This window comes from Dermacentor andersoni, chromosome 1 (assembly GCF_023375885.2).
Source record: "Dermacentor andersoni chromosome 1, qqDerAnde1_hic_scaffold, whole genome shotgun sequence".
Lineage (NCBI taxonomy): Eukaryota > Metazoa > Arthropoda > Arachnida > Ixodida > Ixodidae > Dermacentor > Dermacentor andersoni.
This window is the reverse complement of record NC_092814.1, coordinates 72,730,845-72,752,911: the sequence shown is the minus strand read 5'-3', so window position 1 is coordinate 72,752,911 and position 22,067 is coordinate 72,730,845. Positions and strand designations below refer to the sequence as shown.

At 46.3% G+C, this 22,067-nt stretch overlaps 1 protein-coding gene across 1 annotated transcript in view; it reads right to left on the bottom strand.

The window, feature by feature from the left end:
• Nucleotides 1–10,019: 10,019 nt before the first annotated feature.
• The window catches only part of LOC126544995 (uncharacterized), a 46,914-nt gene continuing 34,866 nt past the window's right edge, over nt 10,020–22,067 (bottom strand). The window contains exon 9 of the mRNA XM_050192582.3: nt 10,020–15,887. Within this exon, the coding sequence (XP_050048539.1) occupies nt 15,772–15,887 (116 nt within the window). The 3' untranslated portion in view covers nt 10,020–15,771. The remainder of the gene's footprint in view (nt 15,888–22,067) is intronic.

The following is a 22,067-nucleotide window of genomic DNA, read 5'->3' as shown; positions in this document are numbered from 1 at the left end:
AGGAGAAGACAGCGGATGTTGCGCACGGATTACGCTGGACAATGGGTGCCAGAGGACATTTATCCTTAAGAGCATACCTGCCATCCTGTGAAATTCAATATTTGTAAAAATCTCGCCCATATGACAGAGAGAGGGGGAGCGGGCGGGCTAGTAGCATGCATTCTATTAACGTTTACACGATATTGAGGGTACAATCGGTGGGTTTCGCTGCCCGTGATGCGCAGTGTCCCTGCGTGCCTATCATCCGAGGCAACGGGCGCTCCCCCCCCCCCCCCCCCCCCTCGTTTTTGTTGAAATGGTTGCCTTTGTGCTGGGCTTCAAACATGCACTGACGACCTTCAATGTCCCAAGAAACTGCTGATCACTTTCCGTGGGTCGAACTGAGGAATCGGGAGACGCAGAGCTCCACGACGAATCCACTTACAGCCTTCAAAATTCCACACAACTGCTATCCCCTAGCCGCAGAGACCGGTGGTATGCAGCTTGGACATCTCCCGCGACGAAAGGGGAAGACCACGCAGTTGACGTCAGCACCCGCCTCGCCAAAGAGGTTTTAGGCAGAACCGGCCCGTTGCCGGGAGAGAGTCGCCACCAGCCGCCCCGTCGGTCTGGTAAACGGCACCGCTACTTGCATGCTATTACCTGCTACGTGTATGTACATATTGTATAAAGCTTTTCATCTCCTCTTCGTCTGCTATACAAGAGTCTGTCTCTCGTCTTCGACTCCGAGTCGCAATAATATGCTCTCAAAGGAATGCTCCCTTTGGGAGAAAAGTAATGCCTGGAGGGCAATAACATGTTCACGCGGTGTCGCGTGCGCCTCACATTGGGAAGCATCTTCTGGCGCCTCTCTCGTTGCGGAAACCCCATGGGCCCGATTTTGTGCGCGACAGCGACGAGCGACGGCTTCGAGCGACGGATCAGGCCGTCGCTTGAACAGATCGCTCGGTTCTGAAATCTAGAATTTGTCGCTCGTCGTCCGGAAGTGCTATGAGCGACTAGCCAATAGCGCGAAGCCGGAACTGGATGTACATAACTCAAGTACTTACGATTGTCGCACGGAACGAGCAAACAATTGAATTTTTATACATGCTAAGATAAGAACCTACTGGAAGACCTTCAGAAATATTCTATGCTACTTTTTACAGTAAAACACATCAACTTAAGTTAATAAAGCACGCGTCACGCTAGTTTCGGTGCCTATATTGCTGCCCTCATACCGGAACCACTGGGGAGACGTCGCTCGAAGTCGTCGCTCGCATGGGGTATTCTTTATTCTATGTGGGGTACGACTTGGGCGACGAGCGAACGCGACAGCCATCTCCATCGCGTCGCTTGTCGCTGTCGCGCGCAAGATCGCTTGCATGGGGTTTATACTTAAGTCGAGCAATCGCCGAGGACATATGAACAGGTGGTCGTAACTTGTAACGATCCAGTTAATTTTGCATTCTATCTGCCCGATCATAGCAACAACGGTGCCGCGGCTTTGTCAAAACCAATTTGGATGAGCGAGAAGAACGGAAAATTAAATGTATCGTTACGATACGGTCCCTTGGCTGCACAGATAATCGCGGCCGTCGTCAGATGGCGCACCACGCACCCCATGTAACTCATGCACCTCAATCGCAGCGGTGGCCTCGCATGCGGGAGTTGTATGAATCCCGGTATCACGGGAAACCTACCTGTTTTGAAAGCGAAGCTTTCTAGGCGAACCCTCCCGGACTTTTCTGACTGTGGCTGCTGCCTTGCCGAATAGCTCTCACTCCGGACACAGGTCGCTTGCTTTTGCGTGCTTTTTGAGCGTTTCATACAATAAATATCTACTCCACAAATTTTTGCCTAATAATGAATTGGCTATGTGTAGCCTTATCTGTACTGCCCCAACAGATGTACCGGTGGCCGGCTCTGTTCTCTGCATGCGGAATTACGCAATGAAACAACTTTACCTAAACATCCTCAGTGCATCAAACGTACGCCTTTTAATTCCTTTATTAAAGAGTAACTTTCTATGCCTTCTTTCCAGTGGTTTGGCGCGCATGCTCGGTCGGCTTCTAGTCGAGTAAGGTGGTCCGGTCCTGGAGATAGTGAAACAGTAAACTGGGCCGACCCGAAGATATTGGCGTAGTGAAAAGTGGCCCAATCCAGGAGACAATATATAGTCTCCGGGATCGGGATCCGCGGTCGCGTAGGGGGCGTTTCCGCGTCTTGCTGAGCTGCCACGCAGGCACGTAATCGCTATGATGCAAAATGAGTTGCAGAAGATGAAGTCTCATAGCATTAACCGCTTCACTTCATGTAGATAACAAAATGTGCGTTGGATCTATAAAAGTCTGATGGGTAGCGATGTCTCCTCGGCCTAGTACTCGGCTGTGTGAAAGTGGGACCAATAGCGGCTCTGGCAGACGTTCTGAACTTTTTCCAGGTCTCCGGGCGCACATATCCTTCCCACAACCGACGGCTACACTGCAGGGCGCCATGGCCGTGGGAGGCAGAACACCACTGACGCCGGGTACCTACCGAAATGGGTATGTACGCACTCCTGACCACGTGGCCACCCTTCACGGACCTCAACGCGCGGGGCCGACCTCTCCCGAGAGCCTCACCTTCCCTGTACACAACTGGCCTTGGAATTTAGTACCTGCCTTACGTGTGGCAGGCTACGGCCGGGCGGACACCCAACCCTAATGGGTACAGATGTCAAGCCTGGTGTTCGGCTGCAAAAAGGAGGTCGCATCTGGAAGGGGCCTTTGTTTGGGTGACACTCCTTTTGATAGGCATGGGCCATGGTTTCCAGTCCAACCACCTACAGCTTTGGATAGAGCGTGGGAGATGCTCAGAGACACAGCCGTTGTTGGGCACCTACCGGTTCAAGCGCGCTCCCTGGCCTAGTGTTTCGCCTCTTCAAGGGTCCCTGAACGCTTGGGAAGAACACCCCCTTCTGGGAAATAGCCGGCATGGGAGCCATCAGCACCCGGCCGCTGTTGAGCATTCATTTCATATTCGAAGTTTACTGGGTTCAAACCTCCGTACCTCTGGAAACCCACCGGTTCTTCTAATGGGTAGAGATGTTCTAGGCCTAGTGCTTGGCTGCGCGAGGGGGTCTCATATCGAAAGGGGACTATGTAAAGATTTCTAGGTGAGGTCTCTGGGCACTGCTGGATACGGACCCTTTCCCTGGCATCGCCGTCGCATTCCAATTATGGTGCGTGGGGGCGCGTCTACCATGTTTCCGGACCCGTCAGCCAGGTTGGCGACCCCCACCTCATGCGCCGCACGTCGAGCTATTGTCTCCCCCCCTGCTTGGCTCTTCCCGAAAGAGCAACGGGAGGCTGGCACGGTTCGACGTAGTTGATCTTGGCCCCGAGCAAAGCTGTTTTGAGGCTCTGGAGGGTCGTTCGAGAACAACCAGTCTCCTCCAGCTGAGCGCTTACAGGCGAGGAGCCGACGCCGGAGGTAAGTCAACCCCTCGGACAATGGAGCCTTTGAAGCGTCCCCAGTGGCCGAAAGTGACGGCACTTTTTTATTATTATTGGGTTTTACGTGCCAAAACCACTTTCCGATCATGAGGCACGCCGTAGTGAAGGACTCCGGAAATTTCGACCATCTGAGGTTCTTTAACGTGCACCTAAATCTAAGTACACGGGTGTTTTCGCATTTCGCGCCCATCGAAATGCGGCCGCCGTGGCCGGGATTCGATCCCGCGACCTCGTGCTCAGCAGCCCAACACCATAGCCACTGAGCAACCACGGCGGGTGACGGCACTCGCACGGACGGCTACCATTGCAGGAAAATGACGTGACCCCGAGAGACCGAAGGGGTTAAAAGCGAGAGACGAAGTTTTTTTTTTCATTCTTGCCACGGGCCGCAGCGTCCGATTTTCTGCCGGCCATCGATGACTTTATGACCTCATTACTTTGTGTTACTGTAAATAAACCTTCAATTCTCAAAATCCTCCTCAACGGAAAGATCTAACAGCACCCCTTAAGGTACGGACACACTAGCGTCAAAACGCGCGCGGCACGCCGCCGGCGGCGCGCCGCGTGCCGCGAAACCTGCCACGGAACCGGTTTGGTCTGCCGCGCAGAGGATGGGTCAAGGAGCCATTTTCGGCGGCTTGCCGCGTGCCGCGAACCAATGAGAGACGTCCGGGCTTTCTCCTAAGCGCCACCTCGTGGCCACTGCCCAAGTTAACTTCCAGCGGCGGCGGCGGAACCACCATCGACGACCGAGCGCTCCGAGCCAGCCGCGACAAACAGCGCTAGTGCTTCGTCTGCGTGCCTTTTGCGCGCGCCGCCGTCGCAACAGCAGAGAACACACAATGACCAAAACGCTCATCGTCGTCAGAACATCGTCGTCTGCATCTGCCATTGCAGGAATCAACGCGATCAGCGCGGTATCTGCTAACCGAGCCAGGAAAAAGCGCGCGTCAACCGCGATATCGCGCCTATGCTCGCGCAGTTCGAGACAAGGCGAGATCAGCGCTGTCACGTGACTCCGCGGCGGCCGCCGCGCGCACAACCGATGTGGCCTCTCTGCCGCGCGGCGTTCTTGCCACCGGCGGCGTGCCGCGCGCGTCTTGCCGCCAGTGTGTCCGTACCTTTACCCAACCACAGACGGCTTTATTGTAAGCATCCGCCGCGGGATCCCCAATGGTAAAACAGGTACACGCGCTCCCGGTAAGGTGCTCAGTCATTATGAGCACTCAAAGCTTGGAAAGCGGCTTAATGGGAAATTAGCGCCATGAGAGCGTGCAGGACCCCATTTTACAGGGTTTTCTTGTACCCATAGGATTCAACGATGTTTGCATAGCGCAGGTTTTTTTTATTCAGGTCAGTTCACCAGTAAAGTTGATTGTCGAGCCAGTGCCCATTAGGGTAACCGGCGGCATTGTGGTTTTGATCACGCAGCTACGCGCTCATGTGCTGCCTCTGTTGCAGGGAACAGGCTGATAGGGAGGCGCCAGCGGCAAAGTGCGTGCGTAACTGTCGACTCGGCAACGCAGCTGGTTTTAGCTCGTTGCCAGACAGCTCGCGGGAGCTTTTGAACTGCTGATTCGTGCGAGCTAAAAGCAGCGCAGGACGTGACGCGCTTTCGGCCTAACTGGGGCAAAACGATAAGTAAATCTTCATTCTGAACTAAAGGGGCCGCTATATTCATTCAAAGCATATTTTTGCTTCGTGAAATGAGATTTTAAATGCACGTGTTTCTGTGGGAATTAAGATTACTTTGTTATATCTATAACTTCGATATAACCCGTTTCGTTATAACGAGGTGCGACTAGTTCAAACAATTATCTTTGTTTTTCGTGGACTATGACACAACGAGGCGAGACCAATTTAAAAAAAAAAAAAGTGCTTGAAGGTCGGGAGCCGCTTCGAGTGCAACTGCAGGGTCCCTGCTGTGTATAGGAATAATGTTTGGCTGATACGTTAATCACAGCCTTGTGTAGTGATTGGGCAGGTTCATTACGCTTTTAGTGTGTTCAAGGGCAGTCAGAAATATTGTACAAGAGGCCCAAATGTTTATTTCTATCACACTGTCACGATGAGGAAGCCCGATGCACAAACGTATTTACAACTATTTACATGGGGTTAATTTAACTGCGCAGGCTGGTACAAAGGTCACAGCCGCAGGATAGTCTACCGCTTCCTCTCCCTCTTGCGCGCACGCTCTTGTCCAAATGCACCGTAACATAATCCCCGGGCTGGAGCGCCGTCCCGGTGCTCTTGAGAATGATAGCGAACTAGATGAACAGTATGGCTCAGCGGGACATGTGGAAGACGTCAGTTCGTAGCTGGGATGACGATGGCGTGTTTTCAACAGGGGCGACTTCGTAGTTTGTCACTTAATCGCCGCAATACCCGGTAGGGCCCTGTATAGCGTGACAGCAGTTTTTCCGACAGGCTGACATGGCGACTTGGAGTCCACAGCAGAACGAGATTTCCGGGAAAGAACTGAAGGTTCCGGTGGCAACTGTCGTAGAGAGCCTTTTGTGACGCCTGAGCCGCTGTAAGTCGATCAGACAATCTGGCGAGCCATACGAGCCCGACCAACGGCGTCATGGACGTATTCCGTGGTATGTGTCAAAAGGCACAGTGGGATGGCGACCAAACAAGAGGTAGAAAGGCGACAAACCCGTGGTATCACGACATGAATTGTACGCAAATGTCACGTGGGGCAAAGTGCTATCCTAATCGCGATGGTCTGCTGAAACGTACATAAACAATCTATGTAAGGGTGCGATTCAGTCGTTCAGTCAGTCCGTTCGTTTGTGGGTGATATGCGGTTGCGAGCTTGTGCTCGGTGGAGCAGGAACTAAGTATATCTTCGACAACTTGGGACAGGAAGTAGCGGCCACCATCTGTCAGCAGCTGCCTTGGCGCGCCATGGTGAAGAATCACGTCTTGAAGTAAAAAGTCTGCGACATCTGTAGCACAGCTGGTGGGCAGGGCACGTGCAATGGCTTAGCGCGTCGAATAGGCTGTCGCAACGGCTATCCATTTGTTTTCTTTTATGGATGTGGAGAAGGGGCCAAGAAGGTCCATGCCGGCACGGAAGAAAGGCTCCGTTGGAGCATCGATTGGATGAAGGTAGCCAGCAGGTTACGCACATGGCATCTTTTGACGCTGGCAGGGTCGCAAGCGGCAACGTAACGTCGCACAGAGCAGTAGAGGCCTGGCCAAAAGAAGCGACGTCGAACTAGTCGAACTCTAAGTGCGAGAGGTGCCAAGGTGTCCGGCAGTGGGTGCGTCGTGGAGCTCAGCAAGAGCAATAGAAGGGAGATGACGAAGGACAACTAGCAGTAAATCTGGTCTATTAGAGCTGATGTTGCGTCGATAAAGAATGCTGTCATGGGGAACAAACATTCTGGTTGATCGATCTGATTGTCCTGAAGTCAAGCGCTCAATGATGGACCGGAGAGAGTCGTCCTTTCGCTGTTCAGTAACGACGTCACGAAAGTCAGAAATGGCCAGAAGGCAAGTGTCGGCATCCTATTCGTCATTGTCAGGAGGATCGACGGGATGACGAGACAAGCAGTTGGCGTCAGGTTGTAAGCGGCCGGACTCGTATACGACTTAAACGGCCACTGACTTGTCAGTCAGTGGCCCGGCGATATGTGCGACATATTTAACAAACCGACGAAAACAGAAACATAAGCCCACGAAGCTGCGCACATTTTTTGCTGAGCAGGGTACAGGAATGTTCTTGACTGTGTGAATCTTATCAGGATCAGGATGTATACCGGCAGCGCTGACACGGTGGCCAAGGACTTCGCAGTGTCCAAAATGGCACTTAGAAGAGTTAAGTTGAAGGCCAGCCTCCCTAAAGACTTCAATAGCGGCCAAGCGACTGAGGCGGCTGTCAAACGTAGGGTAAAATACGATGACATCGACCAGATAGCATAAGCAGGAGAGTCTATCATACGTTGGAAAGCTGCTGGGGCATTGCAAAGTCCGAAAGGCATAACCTTAAATTGTTAACAAAAGCGGTCTTCTCACGGTCGGGTTCATCAACCGGAATATGCCAATAACCGGATCGGAGGTCGACTGAAGTATTTCGATCCGTAAAGGAACATCTAAAACAGAGATGGCAGAACCGTTGATGGGAGAAGCCTTGCCGAGCGACATGCCTTTCGGAATAACTTGCGTACTTAAACCAAAATTTAAAACAGGAAGAAATACGCGGTTGTCAGCGATAGTCACAATGGTATGAGGAACGGCAACCGTGCGTAGCAGGAGAACATTGACATTAGGAGTCAGCACATAGTCACCGTCATGAACAAATGCGAATAACGTCAAAGGCATACACATGGAGGCTTCAGGCGGCAACCGTACGAAGTCTACAGAACATAAACGAGGTTCAGCTGATTTTGGAGCACAGCAGTGAATAGGCAGCTCGAGTTGGAGGAGGCCAGCAGCGCATTCAATCAGTACTGAATGGTCCGATAAAAAGTCGAGGCCGAAGATCAAGTCATGCGAACATCGTTCCAGAACAGCAAATAAAACGGAAATGTTGAAACCAGCAACATTTATTCAGGCAGTGCACACGCCAAGGATAATGGGCGTTGCTCCATCAGCGGCCCGGATAGCGCAAGATGCGGCAGGTGTAAGGACTTTCTTCAAGCGGCAATGAAGACGGTTGCTCATCACCGAGATATGGGCTCCGGTATCAACAAGCGCTGCGACAAATACACTACATTGCGTCTGGTCGGCAGGGTGAGAGGCTTTGGCGGAGACGTCGACACGGGACTAGGGCGACCTCGACAACGGGCGACTACCTTGCGGCGAACTGACTGCTCGGCGACGGTGATCGACGGCGCCATGTGGTCGTACCGTCAGTGGCGTGCAGGTTCGGCTCGGCTTGATATAGCGAAAACCGCCGTCTGGAAGAGGGCTGAACGACATTGAGGACCAGCGGTTACGACAGTATCAGGCGACGTGACCAACGCGACGACAACTGAAACAAATAGGTCGGTCATCCAGTGTTCGCCACTCCGTCATGTTGCGATAACCTCGAGGGATTTACTGATTTTGACAATGCACGAGCGAAGGAGGCTCGGTTGGCCGGGAACTGGTCACAGCGCAGACTCACTGCAAGCTGACATCGGCGAGTTCTTGGCACACAACAGCCTGAACAATGGGAACCATAGGAGCGCATGTACCGTTGACAGGTGGATACAGAGCCGCGGGACACATGGCTTCCAGCTCACGGCGCACTATCTTCGTCAGCTGCTCTGAAGGCTGCTGCTGCCGCGAAGGAGAGTCCTGTCGGTCTTCACAGGACGATGTTGCAGCCGTATTCGGCAGTCGTGCAAATGACTGATAAATACGACGGCTTTTCACCAGGTCGAAACGCTTGCACTCCACGATCATGTCATTAACCGAAGTACAGTTCTTACAAATTAATAAATTGAAATCGTTATCGGCGATACGTTTTAAGACATGCCCGACTTTTTCAGACTCGCGGCAGAGTGCCAGCACGTCTTGCATATAGGCGACGTAGCCTTCAGTGGACGTCTGAACACGGGATGCCAACTCTTTCTTGGCGACGACCTTCCGACCCAGTTGTTTTCCGAAGAGATCTCGCAACTTTTGGTTGCAAGTGTCCCAATTACGGAGTGCTTCTTTGTGGTTTTGAAACCACACTCGCGCAGTTTCCGCCAAGTAAAAAATTACGTTCGTCAGCATCACTGTGGGATCCCATTTGTTGTGGCTGCTCACCCGCTCACACATATCCAGCCAGTTGTCGACGACGGCACCATCGGTGCAGCAGAAGGTTCCTGGATCACGCGGATGCGCGAGAACGTAAGTCGATGCAGGCGTTGCCGAACTATGCACCATCTCCTGCGACATCAGTGAAGAACCGAAGCGGCGGCCACTGCGAAGCTCCGTTCCGAGTCGTTACCCCGCACCTCCACCAAATCTTATGAAGAGGAAGCCCGATGCACAAATGTACTTACAACTATTTACATGGGGAAAGTTAGTGTTAATCGCGCACGCTGGTACAAAGGTCACAGCTCCCGGAGACAGCCTACCACTTCCTCTTCGTCTCCCCCTTGCGCGCACGGTCCTGTCCAAATGCACCGTAACAATACTTTGATCACAATATCCTAATTCAATAAACTGTCGCAGTTTATTGCTACTACTAACCCAAAATATATTAAAAGTTTTTCCTTAACACTTATGTAAGTTACAGTTCCTTAAGCACAAGACAATGAAAAGGAATGCACAGTGCTAAATAAAATACACAAGCACCAAAAAACAACATGCTCCGATATGCATGTGGTGCAAAGCAATAAAAGTAACTGTAGCCTGGATGCTTAGAATTCGTCTTTGGAGATCCTAGTGCAAACTGGTAGGACATGTTCAACTTCGGAATATGAGTTAAAGGGTTGAAGTGTAAGAAAACAAAGAGCAGCACATTAACTTCATCAAATGTACAATGTAAAAGTATTCCAGTGATGAACTTTTCAATCCAGAAAGTGTCCAATCACCAACAAGCAAGAGCAGACAACAGTGTGTAGAAAAGAATAATTTGTATTGTACAAATTATTTACAAGAACCCAATTTTACAAAAGGAAGTGAAAGCTTGCACTTGCAAACAATGTCTAAATGCAGTGATTTAGAACATAGTGCAGATGCAGGCACTAAGAAACAATTATACAACAAAATTAACAATAAGGTATGTATATTTACTCTGAATACTGCAAAAACAGTAGAACTCTGCACAATAAAAATATTTTTAATAGTGAAGATGAGTTGAATGAAGGTGTCCCACATTGACATGATGTGTGAACGAGCACAGGAGCTCTTCTGCTGGTAATTGTTTCACTTATATCATGTACAAGATGTTGCAACATTTCTGTCACCACCACACAAATGAGGCATGCATACACAAACAGAAAGCACTTGATAAATACAAAAGATAAATATAATTCATCTGTACATTTCATGACATGACCCAACTACTCTGAAAAAAAAAAAAAGAAACGACATGCATGCACACGTACAATTAAAAAAATATATCAATACACACAGTTCTTTCAGACATGATCTAGCCCACACATTTAAAGGGACACTAAAGGCAAATATTAAGTCAAGCTAAAGTGATAGATTAGTGCTGGAGAACATCTTAGGCATCAAACTATTGCTAACATAGCTTTAGTAATATTGAGGTAAATGAAGGACATGATTAGGGACTCCCCCGGGACATTAAAGGACTAGCCCAATGATGAAGGCACTCATTATAATTCTCACTAGTACTGAATTTCTCCTAATAAAAAGATCATTGTATCGCATTATAAGACAAAAGGAAATGCTACTTGTCCAGTTCTATTTGATTTCTTTTTAAAAAGAACTCAATGACGTTACCCTTGACAACAAGGCGGCAGGCGGTCGAAAAGTTTAATTTCCTTCACTCTGCAGTGCCTGCGCTCTCACCTTTCAGGAGTTTCGTTATGACATATTGCTGTGTTGGTTTTTCTGGCTTGCAAAACTCAGATAAGCTGCAAGTAGCAGAGAATGCCACGTCCATGTGATGTCACGGGATTCCTGAACAGTCCACACTGATTGACCAAGAGCAGCTGCAGCGGTGAATCCAATGCTCTGTCTTGGTTCGGTTTGTCCATGGCCACACATTTTGCGTTTTGCGCAGAAAACTGTACCACCACCTGTTGGGTGCCGTTTTACTCACCAATGGCAGTAAAGGTTGGTGATGGTGTGTGCAACATCACCACTCCCTGATTTGGGGCGGGTGATTTGAATGGCGCTATAGGTATACGGACCCTTCACACGCAATTGTCGTAAACTAAGTCGTTTCTTGGCAGGAAACAAGCACTGCGAGGTTCCTGGAATGGTATTTTAACAGCTGACGTCGACTTAGTATTTGCCTTTAGTGTCCATTTAAGTATAACGCTTTTATGCCACACAAAGCATGCAAAATGTTTCAGTCGAACAGAAATGATGAGACTTGTAGCTGTAATTAAACACTGCTTCACACACAAGACCCAGACGCATGCAAAACCTTCAAAGTGAAAAAGCAGAAGAGCAGCTGCGACGCATAAATTAAGGCACACACAATCAGTTCTGAACCCACACTGCACAAAATCATGTAAAGCTGCAAGATGTTTATTTACAGAAATGATGCAGTGTATTGCTCAATATTTCCTTATTCTGAAGGCAAAAAATGTTTGCATGGTTGTTAAAATCTCATACACAAGGTATAAACATAATTAACCTAGTAGATTAAATTTTTTTACAAAGATTAATAAGAATTGTAAGAAATTTCATGTATATTTTCAATTGAACCCAATAAAAGAAGGAAAGATGCATACAAACTGTGCCTATGCAAGTTCAAAGGAATAGAGCACAGCAATAAGAAGTAATTAGTGTAAACTGCTAACGCGTATGTAAGCAGTTAAAATTCAAGAATTTGTTAGATGCAAGTAGCGATATAGTACAATTGTTTAGTGCATAGTGCTTTGGCATGACTAGCAACATTGTTAACTACTGAGTAGTCATTTACTGTAGACAAACATTAGTGTCATACTAGCGAAGTTGTTGAGAAATAAGTAAAGACGTAAAGAATTGCTCTAATATTCAGCTCTCCAAATCAACTTTTTACAATTTTAGGCCACCAAAATTAGTTTTCAGAGCTGTAATGAACACATGCAAATCAACACACCAAAAGAATCATGCAATTAAAAAAAAGCATGAAGTAGTTGACACGCCCATATCCCTTTCTATTCGAGGCATTCAGTGACTGTTCCACACAAGTGAACAGACTTCGGATGCGTGCTTTGAAGCTTCATAAAAAAAATAGAATGAACACAAATATGTTACAGAGGTGCCTTTATGAACTGTACCAAATGAAATTTCTTATGCCACTCTTAGGTCTCTTAACGAAAATATTTTGCCTTTCCAAGAGTAAAAATTCCGTTCATAATTGCATGAAACAAAACTGGTTATGCAAGAAATAGCAGAAAAAATATATAGGTACATTTCTGTGAAAAGTTACACTGTGCTAGTTGCATGTGTTGTGTTTTCACTCTATACAGCGACAGTGTCTCAACATGACAACCTTCTGTGCTCATTACTGAGCTGCGGCTCAATGCCTCCAGAAATGCAAGTTGCCATTAAGCATGCCCACAGAGTTTTATTCTGTCCATGGCCCTTCTTTTGTTTTAAAAAAGAGCCAAGAAAGCATTCCTACTCAATTAAGCCTATCCCTCCATTGCCTTTTCCCTGCAGGATTAGAATTTCTAGGAAGCTTGAAAAGGCAGGCACACTTTACAATACACTATTGATGGTACTCTACACACAGCAATTGTTCCAAATTACTCATATGCATAACATAGTTCAAACATCAACTTGCCATAGTGTGGGTGGTTTTAATTGCAAACGTTGATTACCCAATAGCTTATAAGGATGTCATTAAAATACATGGCTTTCAGTACACGTTCTTTGGAGAGTGACATCTTTGGTTTGTGCTTAGAACAGGAATGTGCAGCAAAGGAAAGCCATGAAGTCTTCTGCAATTATCCAACAAACTCTGCTACTGCACTAATCTGCAAAGCATAACTTTCCAGCCCTTGATGAGTTTACAAACTGAATGTCAGCACCGGCAAATCCACAGCAGTATCAGCTCACAGCCACAGCACACAGTATAATTAAAGCAATATAGTCGCCTGTTATGCTCACACACCACCTACTCTGGCCACCAGTGTATCAGCTTAGGAGCTTTCGAGATAGATGGTACATCCACAAACAAATGAAGACCTGCATGTCTTCAGGCAGACAATTTTATCATGTTGTTGCAGTTCCCCCTAAATGTTAGCAATTAAAATATGCTAGATCCTCCTCTAATTAAAATAGTTCGAAATAAAACAGCACAACAATTCCAGTGCAATGTCCTGTCACACAAGAGCATGCTTTACACAATAACAGTGACAAAACACACAGCCAATTTGGCAGATATAGAGATGCACAGATTATGGCCTGTAAATTCCATTTAGGCTTGCATTACCTCTCTTGAGAGTAGAATAATTAATAACAGTAGAATCTAGAGCATACGATCATGGCAGGCACAAATTTAGGGATGATATGGATTTGTAGAATTCTCTGGCCAAATCACATTGTGCACAATTTGCAAGATTTTGGATGAGGTCCACATTCTTCATGGCCACTGTGGGTGATGTAAATACATGACAGTGCTTGACAGCAGTAATTTGGTGAGAAAATCTTAAACTCTCTTTCTTTTTCTGCTTTGATGAGAATGTAAACTTTTTATGTGGGTGATGTTATACATGACTGAGTTTGACAGCAGTAATGTGGTCTGAAGGCCACTACACTCTCTTCTTTTGTTGTTATTGCTGCTACGATGAGAATAACTTTTTATGTGGAGAAGGTCAGACTTTTGCTGTCGCAAAGACTCTTCCTGCTAATGAACTGTGGAACCTCTCACTAGTGCTCTCGCCATGCAGCTCGACTGATTATCCAGCCTGGCAAGCTAGGTGCAATGATTTTTCTCATTCACCTTCTCCACCCTTCCCACACCATGCTGTCTGCCTTTTGTAGGCATCGAGCCATGCCATTATGGCCATTGTTGCGCCAGCGAACATGGATACCATGGATACAGCTCGGCAAGCATTGAGCCTTGAAAGCCATTGAGCCTTGAAAGCCATACAGCAGCTAGAAAGGGCAACATGCAATAGCTGAAATGCTACACCCTCTCATCAGTTTGAGGCAGGCCATCGCACCGATGAGTTACTGGTAGGGCAAACCAGGTCAATTTTTAGAGCTTCCAGAAATATGTGCTAATTGAGCAAGAACTAAAATTCAGGTGCTACTCGTCACCCGAGTAAATTTTTCGGACATGAGTAGCGTTACGTCCCAAATACCACGGCCATGAACGGTGTTGCTGCCATTCATTTTACAACCTGTATCCTCAGTTCTGATGGCTACCAAGTAAAGAGATTGCAGCCAACTCAGCCCCATTTTCACAACTTTCAGTCACTCGCATGACATCTAGAGCAGCAAAGTCCCAGGTGCGGCCATGAAGAAGGTTGAAAGTGACCCGTTTTACAACAAAGGCACGGAGGTATTAACGTATCAGAGACGTGGATATAATTTTGTACTGCAGTTTCTAGATGTTGCATTCAAGCTTTCTTTCGTGGGGAAAACACTGCCTCTTCGTGCACTGCACTTTCAATGCTGTAGTAGCAATCAAGCCAGCGATGAGGTGCATGCAAATGACTGGTGGACCTGCTTTCTACTGGGTTCATCCATGCACTTATTACTGAGTGAAACGGAGAAAGCTACATGTGGGCACAAGTTGCCAAACTGGATCCCCACAGAGTGACTTAAACTGCCAAGTGAAATACAATCAGCAACATGCTACACATATCTGATTTAGATCTGATATCACATCAGATTATGAAATGTCCACCTACAACAAAGTGCAAAATAGACATCAATGCACTGAAACAGGACAGAGCAAAAGCCCGGTAAAGAACCTTCTGTGCTGACACGAAGGAAATCGACGAATTTTCCCCCCTTAAATTCCCTTCTTAGATATGCCTAATTATTCAAATATTTGCAATTCACCTTGTGTCCAAGAAATAGCAAGAAATTATGTGGAACATTTTCAGCTGTGAATTTCAAATGAATGCATATACTTTTTTCTTGTTTTGATGATACTAATATTTCATGTGATCCCATGAGATATGCATTTTCGAGATTCTACTGAGACATGCCGGAGACAACTTCTATTTATAATAGCGAGAAAAATAATGCAATGTCTTGCAAGAGTGTTATGTTATGTATCATAAAAAATATTAAGTGGAAAGCAGTACACTTCAGAAACTCTAATGAAAATGGGAAATATCACACAACTTTGTAGGTTTATTCTGCAATATGACGGATGCGATGAAAACGAGTGGCCAGCGTGCCATGAGAGCAACTACAAGCACCACCCTTGCAGCATTCATGCAGCACAATTGGGAGCTTTAGCATACCAGTACCACCTCTACCATCTGCCAGTTTTGTGTGTGCTAGCTAAGTCACGCAAGATCATCAAAGAGGCAGCTGTAATGGTGCAGTGGTAGTGTTCTGCTAAAGCTCTAATGTTCCAGCAAATTGTAAGTTGACACATACCCACACTTCGTGAGAGAAGAATCACTTCAATTCACAAAACAGCAACGTCATATCAACACTGCCAGCCATGAAAAAAAAGAAAAAAGAAACGCAGCATGAAAAAGACACGGTCACCATGTCACACGGGGAGGATGTCGAAGAGGTCGCAGATGCCTTCACTTTCATCCAGGTGAAAGAAGTAGTCCCGCTCACTAAGTGGTGGACTGAGGCACAAGAATGATGTAATTGGAGACACTAAAGGAAAAATCAAAAATTACATATGATAACCCAGCATTTACAGTGAATCACATGCAGAATTTCTACAACAATGCTTAGCTAAAAAGTGTGCATAGTAATTAATATCACTTATCCCAATTTTCTCATGAGGCAGTGCTCTTGATGCGTTCGATTTGGGTTTTTCACTGAAAATTAGCCGGAACTTTTTGGGCCAATGTTCAAAGGCTTCTGGTTCATTTTAAAGGCTGATCTGTTATAAGATCAACCATTAGCTACAAACATCCGATTGGCATTGGCAGCCAAACGCTGATAATTAAAAAGTTGATTGGCAAATCATAGTAATTTCCAAAAATTTTGGATGCTGTTATGCATTGGTTTTTTAAAGGTAGTCTCGCGGGAAAGTCCGACTAATTCGAAAAAGTTGGCATTTGAAAAATTGGTCACCGACAGTGCTCGACATGTTTGCCACCAGAGTACTACACATTTTAGGCTATGTGCAAGCAAACATTTACTTCGCCATAACTGATACTGTGTCAGATCCCAAATTTTTTGTTTCGTTATGCTAACCGAAGAATACTCTGTTGAAATAAACATGACCAACCAAACATTATATTTACTTCATTATATCTGGTAATTGGTCACATAGATGTTCGATTGTACTACATGCAAACTGTATGTTGCAGATAAAACTTTTTTCTTAGTATTCCTCAAGCACCTGAATCTCTGTGTTGAAACATCATTCTGATTTATGTTTCAGAAAAGTAGAGGTTGAGGTTCCTCTATTTGCACAGAAACACTGAAAGGAAAAATCTCCCTGTGCTTCAAGTAAATCAATTCGGCCTGTTAGCCTCCTGGTTAGCTTAGATGGCAGAGTGACTGTCATGGAAAGGTGTTTGTCCAGAGTTCGATCACCAGACCAGGATGAATTTTTCTTGCACTGCAAAGCTTTTGTTCTGAGAAACCCATATGGGTTTTCTTTGTAGCTTCATGCTACAGTCAGGTGTCTTACAATTTTACTTTCACGAACATTCCTCCCAGAGCTGGTTTGCCAAATGAGCTCAAATTGTGGGGTTTAACGTTCCAAAACTGCACAGTGTGTTATGGCTAGGGTTCAGTGCTTTTGGATGAAACAGGAAAAGACGAACTGAAAAAGGTCAGTGAAAGCAAATTTAGAAGAAAGTGATGATGGCAATTGGTGCAATGCTGTGACCCTGATGCAAGGAGCCTGGCAAGGTCCAAGTCGCGAGTCAGCTCTACCATCCAAGCTGAGCTTTCTTTTTCTTATTAAATGCGAAGCTTTTCTTTGTGAACCTTGCCAGGTCTCGTGACTGTGGCTGCGGCCTGGCTATTCTCTTGCCGACTAGGCCATCCAATCATAGACGAACACGCACGCTGCTGGGTTCCTTGCACCTCCACCAGATGGCGCTCGCCTTCGCGCATCCACGAGTTAGTGGGTGCGCAAGTTAGTTTCATGCAGCAAGGTTTCATGCGAAACCTTGCTGCATGAAAAACGTCATGTCGTTACCGTACGACTACGAGCCTGGATGACCAGAGCTCTTTTCCGAGTGGCTCATCAAACTTGATGACCAAATGAGGAGGGATGACCGAATAGGGGCTCAGAAAGTTTGGCGATAGGAATTCTTGGTAGAGTTTTTTTTACCCCTTGTTTTTTTTTTTCCTTTGAAGGAGCCAGGATTATTTTATTATACACTTTAGCCTCAATACAACGAAATGGGATAAACGCAGTAACGGATACAACAAAGTAAATGCAATTCTCCTTGAAATTCCCATAGAAATCGATATATTTTAAAGCTTGTTATTGCAAAGTCAAATTGTTCTGCCAATGCTATATTCAACAAAGTATATTTGTCTCCAAAAGCAAAAACACCGACCGTTAGGCACTGCACAAATTGCTTTTTACTGAATTCTGCACTCATTCTGTTCAATATACCACATAGAATATTCTGTCGAGCAATAGTGGTCTTTCTCACCGCCGCGCGTAGCTGCGCGCATGGTGGCTGCACACAAGCTGCACTTCTTTCTAATTTTATCCCACCTCTCTTTCCCTGTGGCACATAGCAAGTGAAGCTAGGCGCAACCTCCGAGGCCCCACTTAGCTGCGCCACACCACATGTCGATGATGATGGTGCTTGTGCGCGGCGTGCTAAAAACCGGTGCCTCTCTCTCTCACTGCAGCACACTGCGCTGTGCTGACGCAGCTAGGCATGACCTCTGAGATTGTGTGAAACCAGCAGGAGCCATCCAAGCCTAGCCAGCGCAGTCACACAGTGAAGCCACAGGGCCATGAGAAAGTGTTGGATCAGACAGTTTCGCTTTCAATGGTAGAATGCGCCTACGTATACGCTTGCGTTTCTGGCGCTGTGCCAAGCTCTGTCAGCTGCATATTTAGACAGGTTTCACAAAAATATGAGTGAGCCAAGTGGAACACTGAAGCGAACTATCACATCGGAATAAAAGGGCACTACTGTAACGGCTGTCACGTCAGGTGCTAAACAGTCGCATTTTACCCATGCCGGATAGTCCTTTGCTGTTGTTTTATTAAATTTTCATCACATACGCGGCTATGCAGCAGTACGGCGTGCCGCAGAGCTGTAGTCTTTGCACATTTAAAGTTGTGCACACCAGTGGGCATATACTGCAGTAAATGGCACTGGTCGGTATAACGAAGTAATTTCAGCTTTCCCTTCAACTTCGTTATAACGAGGTTAGAGTGTATCTATTACTAGAATGCACAGTCCTGTGTATCACAGTGCACAGCAGTTTTGTCATCACTCGCGTAGCTTCGTCTGGTGACAGCGACCACATTATTGCCATCGGACAGTTCCTATACTGTCATTGTATCGGCATAGCGCTGACACAATTGCAGAACGATTCATTACCTGCAACAATGCTGGAGTCTCTGAGTGCCTTCCATGACGCTTCAATTTCCTGAACCACATTATTTCCTTCTACAGCAACAGCGTCATCAGACTAGGCACTGGCAGCCTCATGCATAGCCACTTCAACACATGGCATGCCGCAATCCTGGCTGCAGTGACCGCATTTCGATAAGGGCGAAATGCGAAAATGCCCATGTCCCGTGCATTGGGAACGGATTATCTCTTAATGTAGATGGGACACGTGTGTCCCCGAATTTGAAACACATCTCAACACATGTTTTTCCCCTGCAAACCTACTGAGGGCAACTTACGGAAAGAGTTAGCTTCCCCTAGCAAAATTTTATTTCGGTTGACAACTCATGACAAAACACTGACGAAACAATGGTGGAGCCACGTAACGATGGGATACTTTGCCGTCAACAAATTAGGTAATTGTTTTGCAGACTTATGAATGAAGAAGATAATGTATAGAATATAAATTGCAGGGATCGAGGGTTCTTAACAAACCAGGATTCTTGAATTTAAACGAGCACAAAATACTTTTTTACCAAGAAAGAGGCACTGGGACATATGTGTCCCAGTGAACAATGACGGAATGCTGGTCGCCAATTGGCAGCGTATGCTTGGGGGTGGCGCTTTTATAAAAGTTAATAGCCGCTTGTAACGAATAAACCTGTATACATTGTGCCTTTGTGTGTGGCCTGGCTTATTTTAGATAAAAGCTTTTCTTTTTCAAAATTATGCCAGGAAAACAATGCAAATTTCTTGTACTGGAATAAAAGATTCTGTAAAATTTTGTTTGATGAGAACAACGAGTCTACTTTACAGCTTGACAAAGAAGGTTTTGACAATGTTGGTGCAGAAATTGACGCAATACACCCAAAGAAGCCAGAATATTCAAAGCCATCAAAAAAGTGAAAGAGAGAAGGTGGGTCAGCCGAACATCTCGCAGCTACTGCTCCCCCCAATAGCTATGTATGTAGTCAAAGAATCATCGAATGGAAGAACATGCACAGAACAGTGAATCACAACTCCTTCTCGCATGCAACACAGGGAAATAAAGTGTATTCCCTGATGCAAATAACCAGTGGATCTTATAACACTGAAAATATTTTCTGTTGTTATGAAGTTGGAGAGCTTCGTAATAATGCTTGTAAAAAGAAAGAATTTGGTATGCTGAGCAAAATGGGAACATCTTCATAAAATTGGTAGAAGAAATCAAGGCCTTTCTAGTTGTCAACCTTCTGATGAGCTAACAACTTATGAAGTGGACTGAAAGTCAAAAATAAAATATTACCTTCGAGTGTTCACTGGACAGGGTTCGTACAGGTCTCATAGACAGAAATTGAAGAATATTCAACGACTTTCAAGGCCCTGTCAAAGCTCTTTAAAGGGTGCAGAGCGGCATCCCATATAGCAAATTTATACTATAACAATGTTTTCAAAACAATATAGATAAACTTAGAGATAGCAAAGTTGTTAATATCGGCACCTTATCATATTGAAATTGGACCTTTTCTGCAAACATGTACAGTCGCTAACTAATTTTTCTTGCATGAAAGGGGCCGTAATACTTTTTGCATTATTGCGCAACTGGAAAAAAGAAACGAATTTCACAATTAAAAAGCCCCCCTTTTTAAAAAATTTGCAAGTCCGCGACCAAAGATATGCTTTTATACCATGTTGATGTCTTTGCATCGATGGTACAAAACAAAACCTGCGAAGCTTTCACATACACTCCGCCGCCGTGGCTGATAGCGTTGCTCGCCATCGGATGATTTTGCACCTGCTATAGATTAACTTCAAAAATAAAGCACGAGGGCATTGTGAAAAAAGAAAAAGTTGCAGTTTCGCCCGAAAGCCGAAGCATTGTTTGCGATACCAAATTAGTAGACAGCTATACAAAGTAAGGATGGTAGTTTTATCGGCAGTATAAACTTGGAAACATTCGCTTACTAACTCAATTAACAAGCATGGTGTCACCGTGCGCAAGCAAGCATGAACAAAACACACTTGATGAGCGCGGACACTCGCTGTCAAAACATTGCTGTGAGCAAGTGTAGCGGCAGCAATGAGTGAAGTGACCTTCGTGCTGTCTATTGCTTTAATGCGAGCGGCGAGAACACAGTGCATAAAAAGATATGAGCCATCTGCAGAAGCCTTTCAAGACATGGCGCGCATGCCACCATGTGCAACCATGCAAGGTATGTACTTGTTGACGGAGTTGAAGCCCGCCTCCCCTCCCCACTTTCCTCCCTATCGCAGCACACAAGATTGAGCAGCAATTGTCAGTTTGCCTTGCACCCGGTCGCGAAATATGCTGTTGCTGCCCGAGTACAATGCCGCTGCACCTCTACCCCCTGATGGCCTTTGACGCGACAGAAGGTAGCATGTTTGCTCTTCGCTTTTCTCCTTCACGAGCGCCAGACTGAGCCACAATTGTCGGCTTCCCTCGCGGGCTTTCAGTTGCACATACTGCATACGACATGCGGTGACAGTGTTATCACCCGTGCACTTTGTACGGAGCATGGCGACACTGCCGCCAACAAAAATGCGCTTGGAGTGTCAATTTAATTGCTATCGCAATAAAAAGTGAGCCGCCGCATCTGGTGCATGGCACAAAAGCCAGCCTCACGTGCCTTCTTCCCTTAAACACAAGTCTGACAGTGCCAATGGAGAAGGGGGAGGAGGAGGGCAGAAAGCACGAGAGAGTGTGACTGCGACAAAGTCATGCTGTGCCGGGTGAAGAAATTCAAGGATTTCAAGGGAAAAAAGAATTCCAAGATTTTCAAGGGCCTTGAAAACATACTTTTCAATTTCAAAGGTTTTCAAGGGTTGCAAGGGCCTGTGCGTACACTGCTGGAGTAAACATTGTCTACAACATGTACTATCAGCGTCAAATGAAACGCGAACAGCGGAGCGCATGGCCCAAGTGTAAGTGAAGCTATAGTGCACTCTGTCTAGTCATCACCATTGACAGGCGCGCACGTCTGATTTGGCCTCACATCTTCCACACGTCTTTCCTTGTCATTTTTAGGGTACACGACATTACAGTAGCTAGTGAAGCATCGCATCTTCACCGTTGGCTAAGGTTTGTCCAAAACACAGTGCATGGTACTGAGAGATTTTGTTCGAAATAACAGTTGCATGGTCTTTGGGCATGCATAATGGGCATTTTAGCACTCACAGTACTAAGCATGCAGTTTACCAATCACTAAGCATGCAGACTGCCAAGAAACAAGCAATGCATCTACTTCAAAGATAACTTTAAATTGAAATAACTTGCAACAGTTCATTT